Source organism: Tasmannia lanceolata, unplaced genomic scaffold (assembly GCF_043159265.1).
Source record: "Tasmannia lanceolata isolate RefF3 unplaced genomic scaffold, GAP_Taslan_0.1 ptg000151c, whole genome shotgun sequence".
In the NCBI taxonomy this organism is placed as follows: domain Eukaryota; kingdom Viridiplantae; phylum Streptophyta; class Magnoliopsida; order Canellales; family Winteraceae; genus Tasmannia; species Tasmannia lanceolata.
Genome location: NW_027518827.1, coordinates 12,095 through 23,442, shown reverse-complemented (window position 1 = coordinate 23,442; position 11,348 = coordinate 12,095). Strand labels below are relative to the sequence as shown.

At 36.3% G+C, this 11,348-nt stretch overlaps 1 protein-coding gene across 1 annotated transcript; it reads right to left on the bottom strand.

The window, feature by feature from the left end:
* Window positions 1-1,261: 1,261 nt before the first annotated feature.
* Window positions 1,262-11,070, bottom strand: LOC143866813 (kinesin-like protein KIN-14E). Its single transcript, XM_077376008.1, has 10 exons — window positions 10,206-11,070; window positions 10,016-10,118; window positions 9,790-9,929; window positions 9,497-9,623; window positions 9,012-9,214; window positions 8,680-8,862; window positions 4,094-4,189; window positions 3,740-3,937; window positions 1,679-1,950; window positions 1,262-1,556 (listed from the first exon to the last, which is right to left on the bottom strand). The coding sequence occupies exons 1-10, from the start codon at window positions 10,533-10,535 to the stop codon at window positions 1,382-1,384; spliced, it is 1,827 nt and encodes a 608-aa protein (XP_077232123.1). The 5' UTR covers window positions 10,536-11,070; the 3' UTR covers window positions 1,262-1,381.
* Between the last annotated feature and the right edge of the window lie 278 nt (window positions 11,071-11,348).

Genomic DNA, 11,348 nt, shown 5'->3' with positions numbered 1-11,348 from the left:
CGTACCTTCTCCGATGATTTTACCGTTGGCGTTGTCTCCGAAGGTCACACTTCCTTGCTCTTTTCTTGTGAGTGATGAGGAACCCAAAGATTATAATGAGGCTATGACTTTACCTGATGTTAAATTGTGGAAGAAAGCTATGGATGATGAAATTAAGTCTATAAAAGATAATAATACTTGGACTTTAACAGACCTCCCACCTAATACACAAACTTTAGGTTGTAAATGGGTGTTAAAGAAGAAATTAAAAGCTGATGGAAGTATAGATAAATATAAGGCTAGATTAGTAGCCAAAGGTTTCAAACAAAAGAAAGGAATTGATTACTTTGAAACTTCTTCTCCTGTGACAAAATTAACTTCCATTAGATTAATGTTTGCAATATAGCTTCTATCTAGAATTTAGAAGTTCACCAAATGGATGTGAAAATCGCATTTCTATATGGTGAATTAGAAGAAGAAATTTATATTGATCAACCTCAAGGTTATATTGAACAAGGATATGAAAATAAAGTTTGTAAACTTAATAAATCATTATATGATCTTAAGCAAGCACCTAGACAATGGTATAAGAAGTTTAGACAGGAAATAAAGAAATTTGGTTTCAAGAGTAACAAAGTAGATAATTGTGTGTTTTGTAAAGGATCTGGTGAATCAAGTGTTGTTGTTACTGTTTATGTTTATGATCTACCTATCTTTTCATCGAATATTAAATATATAAATGAAACTAAAGCCTTTCTATCTCAAGCTTTTGAAATAAAAGATATGGGTCATGTGGATGTAATCTTAGGTGTAAAAGTAATTAGACAAGAAGGAAAGATTATCCTTAGTCAATCACATTATATTGAGACAATATTAAAGAAGTTCAATTGCTTTGAGTGCACACCTAGTAATACACCTTTAGATCCACATAATAAATTAATGAAAAATGAAAATAAACCAATCGCACAAAAAAGATATATTAGTTTGATTGGTAGTTTAATGTTTGCGATGAATTGTACTAGGCCTGACAATGCTTATGTTGTAGGTAAATTAAGTAGATTTAATAAATGTCCTAGTAGTGAACATTGGAGAGAAGCATATAGAGTACTACGATATTTAAAAGGTACTATAGATTATGGATTGCATTATACTGGTATATCTTCTGTGTTAGAATGTTATAGTGATGCAGACTGGGCATACAAAAAGGTAAATTCAGTATCTACAAGTGGGTGCCACTTTGTGCCCGAACAAGAATACAAGTCATGAGACAAAAAATGCGCTATTAAACGAAGTTTCCTTCATTCCTGCCAACTGCTACACCGTATACACAAAAACAAGGCAGGAGTTCACACGACAAAAAATCTCTTTGAGCTCGAATATTTTTAGTTACATGGTGTGGCGGTTATGTCTGTGAGCTCGTTGGCCGTTCTTCTTGGATTTCTTCTAGCTCTTCATTGTCGCCCCTCTTTCCTGCTTGTGCCCTCCAGTAGGCAACCATCTTCTTTAAATAGATGACTTCCTTTGATGAGACATTCTTGCTCGGATCATTCACGATGGAGGAAACTTTTGATGCGTACCTAAACCAACATGAGAAGGCATTTTTTAAAAACCTACGTAACTTTGCCACATTAGATCCAAGAAACTATTACTCCAACATTGAGCAACAACTATTTAACGAGAAGATCAAAACAGTGCATACATTAGAGAATTGTGGGTCTCGCCCAAGTTTGACTCCGCTGGAGAGACATTCACAAACATGAGAGTTTTAGCATTGCCTCCGAGGGAGTCGCTCAATAACATCGTCAACTTGTTGTTCCTGTAAGGTATATGTTTTGCCTCGGAGGACAGAGCACCGATCACATCCCCGAGGGCTGAGAGGGACTTGTTGATGCTTTTAGCTTCGTTTAGGTTATTACCAGAAGAGCCTGATTTCTTCAACCTTTCTGAGCCGGCAAGATCTACAAAACTAAGCTGCAGGCAGGAGAAGTTTTGCTATTCAATTTATAAACCAAGATTCGAAATTGAGTTTCCAACACCAAAATAGTACAGGTCCCCATGCATTGGACTTGATGATAGTTTGTGGGCATGGGCGCGCACACACACACACTAGTAGAAAACCCCGTGCGATGCACGGGCTGCCAAAGAAATAAAGATTATTAAATCATAATTTTTAATACACAAATATCTAGAAAATAAGAGATTGAAAATGGTGTCCTCTAACTGGCCCCGAATAAAAATAAATGCAAAGAAATTGATGATGACGATTATAGAAATTAGAGTTCAAATTATCCAATGTACAAAATACCAAAGGCTGTTTTTACCTCTAAATAATAGTCAATATCTGAGAACAAAACAAAAGGAGAAGGGGATCTCAATGAATGAAGCTCTAACCAAGGTTTTGAATGTCCAGATGTATTTGCTATATCAGACCCAATGCCAATATGTAAGGCAATATTCCAAAATGTTCTCAGATACTCCTGATGAAGGGTGCCGATATATAGACCTTCACTAAAATCTGAAACTAAAGGCCAAAAGAGAAATACGGAAATGACGCTTAGAACCTATGAAGAATTTGGAATTTATGTGGAACTAAACCCATGAAAGAATTACTTGACCCACCAAACAGAATCATCAAGTTAAAAATAAACAACAATTTACTCACAGAAATAAATAAGGTCATAAGTTTTGACCCTCTGATGAATAATTTTTTTTTTTTCAGAGAAAACATGACTCGTATAAATATAAATTTCAGAGAAAGAATTGTCTGAACATCAAAAGAAAAAAAAAAGACCGACCCAACATACAGATTCAAGACAAAATAAACAATGTACTCACAGAAATCAAGACAATTAACTTATCAAGGATAATTGATGATAATTCAATAAATTGTACAAAAGAAATGTAATTTCTAAGTTTTGGCCTTAATCGTTGTACTTTCAGGAAGTGAAACAAAATAGCGTAATCCCCTATAGCATATTAATATATCTATATGCTCTGAAAACACACATCAGACTTCCACCCATATCTGTGCTATTGGAAGGAGAAATCAAACAAACCCATGTAAAAAGCGCCAAAAGAAATACTAACAAAGCATAGAATCATTAAAGTATACATATCACAACCACAGTAATCTGTGACAACCTCTAAACAGGGCACCTGTATACCTTGAAAAACTACATCAGCAGAACTGTTATATTTAAGTTTTTTTTTTTTTTTTTTACTTTGCATACACTAAACGTGGCCATACATACAATGTCTCAAATCCTAGGACACAACGGAATTCATGCTTGAAAAAGTCCTAAAACCAGAGCATTATTTGTTATTGCTCAATACATTTTGACAGATGAACATCTTGCCAGATAATGACGATTATCAGACCAAGAGTTTCTTCAGTCTCTATAATTGAAGTCAAGTAAAATTGTTATTATTCCCTCGATTTTCAGTGTCTATATTTATATGAGATTCGATCATACAGATATTACCAATTCTATAACAAATTTGATTTCCAGTGTCTATATTTAAATGAGAGACCATTAAGAATACCAAGTCCATATATATAAAAGGAGAGAGTAACACACCATGACCTACGTATGAGTGAACAAAAATGGGAAAAAGATACGAAGAAGATATAAATGAATCATCAGAAAAAAGAAGAATAAATCTAGATACATATATGGAGCAAATAAAGAGAGGAGAAAATCTAGATCCAATGATGAAGTGAATAGAGGAAGAGATCATGACGGAGAAACCTTATGACTACCTTTCCTCTAGAAAGAGACTGTGTTTGAAGGTTAGTAGTCTCAATAACAATTGAAAGTATCAAATGTGATCTTGAACTTTTTTCGTTCATCCGAGTCCCAGAAGTGTGTCGTTGCTCAGAGCCTCTCAAAATAGTACTTGCTAAATGCTCATGGCTTGAAATAGGTACAACTGTCACGTTTTCTACAGATACCATCCCCTGAAAATGAAAGATGAGATTAAAGCTTGAATTTGTTAGAGTAAAAGATATATACGTTCAAAACCTACATCTTTCCCATGTACATAAAGATGAATAGCATCCAAAGAAAAAGAAGAGAATTATCAGGCATTTGAAAGAAAAGAAAAGTACACTCACCTTTGAGTCTTTTTTTATTTCCAATTTCATGCGGTTTGAATTCTTTGGCAATAAGAGATCTACAAGTGTATCCTGATGGAGCTCTATAATATACGCCTGCATTATTTCATCAGTGATGTCACTTTCTTATGAAAGATGAACAAAAAGAATTAAAATTGATCTTGCATCAAAAGAGTACAACAGGTGGGCTTATAACAATTGTACAAAATCTAATTCAGTCATTTTTTGTAAAGAACTGGAAATTTTATAGAAATAAGAGAACCTAACAAGAAAGAAAATTGACAGTAGATGACCCCAGCAACAAAAACTAGAAAAATAAATCAGAAGAAACAGAATAAGAGAATTACGAAAACAAAGAGAGGAAGCATATCATCCAATCCCATGATATAAAGAACGTCCTCCCCAATGATGATTATATTATGACTGGTTGCCAATAAGTAACAACCTGAATTGTCAATTTTATTCTGTACTGGAAGGTATTTCCAGAAAATTCCATTCTACAATGGATCCCGAAACACAACTTCGAGCAGAACATTCCAGCCGGAATTCCAAAGTTCCAGTTCGTCCATGTTAGATTCCAGTGTAACAAAAATTCCGGTCAGCGTAACTCAAGCTAAAAATATGGGAAAAAAATCAGCCATAGATTTTTTCTGGTTTCCCTGTTTTGCCCCTAAATATAATTATTGTAATTCTGTTAAGGGACTTTTGACTTACCAATCTAATGCGATGGTAAAAAAATATAAAAAGCCAATCGTTTGCATACATTCGAGATTTTCTAGGTTTTAATCGAAGGTTGAAGACAAGGATTTCTCACCAACTTTTTGTGCAAGCTCCTGCCATCAGGCTTTCCATAAACATGGGGCACCTTTTAAAATATTTTCTAATTTAAAAAAATCAAATTAAAAAATACAACTCTTGTAGCATCTTTTCTAGAATGAAATACCATTCCAATCCAGGAAATGAATGGAACGACCATGGGAACGGAATTACAAGTTAAAGAAATCGCCAACCATAAAGCCTCGAAATTCCTCCTTCCATGTCCATCTAATGATTGCTACGTTGTTTTACAAAATGATCCTTACAAAATGACCCTCTTAAAAGATTCTCTGAACTCAGGTTACCTACCAAAAAAATAAAATATAAAAAATATATAGCACCTTAATTCTTTCTACCCAAATGGACCAAACCACCGCATCTGGTATCACTTTCCAATTATGTTACCTTCATCTCCAAAGGGCCATTTCGATCAACCCACAAAAGTATTGAGGACTGATCCTGAAAACACCCATCTTATGCTAAAACATGAAATTATTGCATACCAAATTTTATGTGCTGCTTTGCAATGAATAAAACCATGGCCGGACTCCACTTCTCCGAAGAGCACAATGTTACTACCAAAACTAAACCTCTTCTTCTTTGGCGAATCGCATGTATCAAGTCTGGCTTCTGCCACCATTGAGCTTCCACAAGAGGTGCAGCCAAGTCATTTACACACATGCAAGTGGAGACCACTCCTCATACACCAATATCGAGTTGAAAAAGTACTTCACCTAGAAATGACCTTCCAAATCATGAATACAAATCCTGTCAGCTTCAAAAGGAAAGATAAGAATATTATCAAGTAATCACACGAGTGCAAGAAATCATCTCTCATTTTGCTTAAGGTTTCTCCTAAACACTAATACCCAACCACCCTCCCACCCTTTCATTCATAACAGTCATTTGTTCTCACTCCTCTGCATTACACTATGCAGTATGGCTCAGAAAAGAATGGCACAATGGCCGCTCCCATGACCACAAATCCTCCTAGAACCCCCGCCATCTCCCACCCTAAATCTACCTTTTCGATTGAAAACTACATTTGGAAGAACAACTATACCTTTACCTCTTGAGTCTTTTCCCAAACGAGGTTCCCTACATTCCCAATCTTCCCATACCAACCCACATTTGTCCAAAATTATCTTGTGACAAAGGCATCACCATTATCATTTCCATAAAAGTGGTGTATTCCTCAATTTTAAGTTGCCTATGACAAGTCCCCCTTTTCCTCCGATTTACATATTGCCATCCATTTCATAAAATGTTTAAGATTCTTAACTTCCTACTTACTTTCCCATACAAATTATCTTTGGAGTTTCTCCAACCTATATGCCATTTTTTTTAAAGAATTCAAACAATGACATATAAAAAAATAAAAAATAAAACACTTTACTAGACAAAGGTGGTTTAGTGAGAGTTATCCTTCCATCAAAATGATAAGTAATGCTTCTTTATTCTCCATTCATTCCACCATCGAACTCCATCGAGATTTTGGAGGGACTCAAATCCCAAGGGGCAAACTAAGACTGATGATCGGAAGTCTACCAACTTCACACCCGACCCTATTGGAAAGGGCCTTGACTTTTACGTCTTCTACATTGACTCCCACCACAAAACTCTTCCACATATTCAGCTTTTTTCTGAAAAGAATTCCACGTATTCAACTTAGTCTCTAAACACTTCAAAGTTCAAACCATCTAAAATACCTTGGAGAATGTAGACTGTACCTTATCATAACCAAAAATTATGATATCGTCTCATATTGGAAATGAGATGTTTTGGGCGTGTTTGTACTCTAGACATACTTCGAAACCTTTTATCTCCCCCTCATTTTTGCGTGACTTAATAGAAGGCCTAATGCTTTAGAACCATCATTAATCAAAATATAGAGTGGGTCCTATCACTTTTGAACTTTTAAATAAATCAATTAAGAGCCTCTTTTTGAAAAAGGAAAAAAAGACCAACCCAATTTGTGCCATTTTTCCCCAATGTGCGGCATGCACGGTTATAAATTCGGCTAAAACATTTCATTTCAGCACAAATATTTTGATTACGGCTGCTACCAAAACGAAACCCACTTGTATTCAGAAAAACACCTGATTTCGCCCAAAATTTCGAGATTTCACTAGAAATTTCAAGATTTCATTAATGTTTCAGTCAAAATATGTGAAACATGCAACTTTTCAGATAAAAAAAGCAAAGTTTCGGGATTGAGCCTCTAGCTTAATGGTCAAGGCTTTGTCCTTCAACCTAAAGGTTGGAGGTTCAATCCCAACATACCTACCAAAAAAAAGCAAAGCTTAGGCTAAAATGTCGATATTTCAACAGGAACCCTGACAAAATCAAATCCATTCCCAGAAAAGAGAAGAAAAACAAGATTTTTGTATGACATTTCTAAAATACAACCAAAAAAAAACCCAGTGGTGAAGAATCTTACCTGGATTTCAGTTGTAATTTCGTATCAAAATGATTCCGTGATTTTACAAGATTTCCACCGAAATTTCTTACCAAACTGAAAATTTTCATTACGTTGATTACTGAAACCGAAACCAAAATCAAAATTTAAAACCTTGTTTACATAAACTAGGTTAGAGAGGATGACTTGACGATAAGTCATTTTTAGCCCATTTTGTAATGATATCTTTGTAAGTGCATGACATGTTTAAAATTTCGGTTTCGGAACCGGTTTCAGGCCCTTAGGTTTCCGAAATTTCGGTCAAAATCAAGCACTAGTCTCATTTTCTGTCGGTTGAAATTTCGATCGGGAATTTCGATTGAAATTTCAACCTTTTAAACGCCCTAAATTCCGTTCGAAATCTGACGAAATAAAAAAATCCACTTTTAATCTCGCCTGAAATTTCAATAATTTTGGAAATACGGTGTGTGAAACCATAAGGCAGAGAAAGAGCGAGAACAAGCGGTTGTAGACAGAGAGGGAGAGGCAAAGAGAGATATGGTGAGGGCCGTTGGCGGTGTAGCGGTGAGAGGAGGAGGGAGATAGAAGAGAAGGACACGATTTTTAACCCAGCGACTTTCTCTCTCCCATCTTTATTCGACTTTGGCTGTATCTATAAAAAAAAATGGGCTGTGTTTTCAAAGAAGGGTAAAGGAGATACTAAAGCAGGGAAGGACAAGTAAAGGGTTACGTGCCCATCGGTAACACGTACCTTTCGGGTATTGGCCGTTTCGGTGTCGGTCCCAACCGAAACCCGAAATTTCGGATTTCGGTCGAAATCTAAAACCATGGTGCATGAAGAAGGTCAAAATATTAGTTTCGTGTATCTCATGTCATGTGTGTCTGTGTGTTTTGGGTTGGTGGCGGGCAATAATGGAACATAGCCCACTCGATGCTTAAGTGAACTTTAATTTGATTTAGGCCTTTACATGATAGGAACTTTTGAGGCATGAACAAGCATTTCTATTATTCCTTTCTAGAGCAAGTGCTAGGCATAAAGTCCGTAGTTGAGAAAATAATTGCAGGGTACATACTGATCCCTCCAGCACAATCTGTCAAAATAAAGCATTTGTTGATAATTTATATCAACCAAGTAATCATTCTACCTGTAGACAGTGTCTAGCAAGGAAACAGCTTCATATAATGTAGACATTTATATGTTTCTATGGTTGCTACTGAGACCAGTAAAAGACATTAAAGAAAAAACCGCTTCCAACTTTAGTGACGTAACACAGCATATAACTAGAGAGAACAAAGTTTAAAAAAAAAAAAAAAAAACAAACAAACTCTAGATATGGTTCAAACAAAGTACCTTCAAAGAGAAAGAGAATTTATTGCAGTCACGCCTTAAAATCTTGAAGAGCTCCTGACTTGCTCTAGTGGTGAGTCCTGGATTGCTTTCTGACCCAGAAATTGTGAATGTCTTGCCCGAACCAGTTTGCCCATATGCAAATATGCACACATTATATCCATCAACAGCTGACTGAACTAGATACTGCACAATATTCACAAGAAAAGCATTCTTCAGTTCAAAATTGGTTCAGTTACTATCAATAGCAGTGAACAAGATGGCTTGGCAAAATTTTGAAATGGAAAGGATACTACTCTGATGTCAGTGAATTGTTGAACCTCAATAGGTCTTACCTTTGTATCCTCAAAAACATCTTCCTGAGAAGCATCACTGTCAAAAACATGATCATAGAAGTGTTGCTTTGGCTTATCATCCTTCCAAGGATGTTCGACAGTATACTCATCAATACTTGTAAGAATACTCCTTTCCTGGTCTGCAATCTCTTTTTCACTAAGAGGCCGCAAGCGACAATAAACTCTGATTTTGCCCTTCATATCTGCACGAATGTGGCCCAAACATGCTAAAGGTGAGAATGAAGATAACAAACATAAGTACTCTGTCCTGACAAAAATGGGAAAAATAGCTTTTTTATGACATAGGGTATCCCTACGCCATTTAGGTTATGACTAATCCCTATGGATGCACGCAATCACCCGTAAACCACGTGCATTGGGTAAGCCATAGGAAAAATAGCTATGATGTACATAAGAATGGCGTACAAATGCGGAATGATAAACAACAATACATATATGAAGAAACTTATACTGTAAATGCCAACCTTCGATTGTATTGAAATATCGCTTCCTAAGGACTTGTTCTTCCTTGTAGAGAGCTTCTAGCTCGACCAACCGTGCACCTTGCGTGTTCAAAATTGCAGCAGTTTCTTCATTCTTTCCATCAATGTCCTATTGAGGCATTTGCGAGGCCAGAAAGGTTTTAGGTTTTCTTTTTATTAATTCATAGAAACAAAAATCTATTGACATGGCAAGCTTTGTGATATTAAAGAAAAATTTAAACATTTGATCCCAAAACCAAATGGTTAACCTTTAACAATGGAAATATGAATGCTACCTCTTTATGTTCTGTAGTCCCTTCCAGTTTCTTTTCCAGTTCGGAAATACACAGCCTAAGTGCCTTGCACTCTTCCATTTTCTTCTTAAGCTCTTCATTCAAATCATTAACTTCTGCTTTCTTTTTTGTCATTTGTGCCACTGAACAAATACAAAGCAAAGAAAAACATTAACATCATCAAATTTGACAATGATTTCAAACTTACAAAGGTGAAAAAAAGAATTACCAATTTCAAATTCCCTTATATTGGCAGATTTCAATTCTTTTTGAAACTCTTTGATACAAGCCCTGAGTTTCTTTATGTACCGAGTCATGTTCTCACATTTCCCCTATAAAATTAATTAAAATCATATAAACAAAAGAATACAAAACAAACAGAAGGCACATAAAAGAAATAACACAAATTCATATCCAACCTTGTGATCGAACTTGTTCTTCCCCTTCATCTTTTCATTTAAAAGTGATTGAACATAATCTGTGTTTTCACCGCTCCCGCATTGTGAAGTCGTGCAAAGATCTGGACTAGAATCAACGGCCTGGCGACTCCGGGTGTTGTTGGCCGGCCCGGCCGTGTTCACGATTCCTACCTTTCTCCGCTTTGGTAGCGGAGTCTCAAATACCTCGGCATCGTTCTTTTCTGCCCCAATCTCTACCAGATCTTTCTTCTCATCCGATGTCGGATTTGGTAAAGCCGATGAAGATAAGGGCATATCTTTCTTCAAAGAAGAGGCGATGGGGAGCTCCATTGGTGGTGCCGTGAAAGGGTTTTTTCTATTTTGCAGGGAGAAGAAGGAGATGCCGAGATGGTAGAAGGTTGGGGTGGTCGGAGATGGGGTCGCCACTCGCCAGAGTTGGAGAGGCGGCGGATGAGGAGTAGAGAAGAGAAGAAAAAAAAACTAGGTTTTCCCTTTTGGTGTCTTATTGATGCGCATGAAAAGTAAGAAAGGAGCCCAAATCCCACAATTAAATTCTCACACCAATTTGAGGATCTAATTTTCAAATAAGGAGTAGCAATTTTTAGTCCAATACCAACACCGATAGAAGTCTCTATGTCCGATCCCTCCACTAATAAAAAAATTGATTTAAATTCATGACGGTCATTGGACTGCTTTTCTGTAGTCAGATTATCCTCCAACCCCGCATTGACCTGACAATGAGACCTGTTTATGTGTTAATCTCAAAGCTTTAGTTGACAACTTAATCCTTATTAAGGGAAATTATATATTCGCACCTTTTTTTTTACTTGGGGCAGCTGCCTCTAGCGAAAAAGGGTAGTCATAAACATGGTTAAAAATTTCGGTTTCGGTAACCGTTTCGGACCCCACCAAAAACCGAAATTTCGGTAATTTGGTTCCAAATTCCAGACCGAAATTCCAAAATTTCATAACACTTTTTTCTTTAAATAAATAAATGTCATTAAACCGAAATTTCGTACCGAAATTACAAAATTGAATTTCGAAAATTTTCGGTTTCGGTCCCCACCGGTATCCAAAATTTCAGATTTCGGTCGAAATTTAAAACCATGGTCATAAATACACTAGAGGGGCTGTCTGTGGACC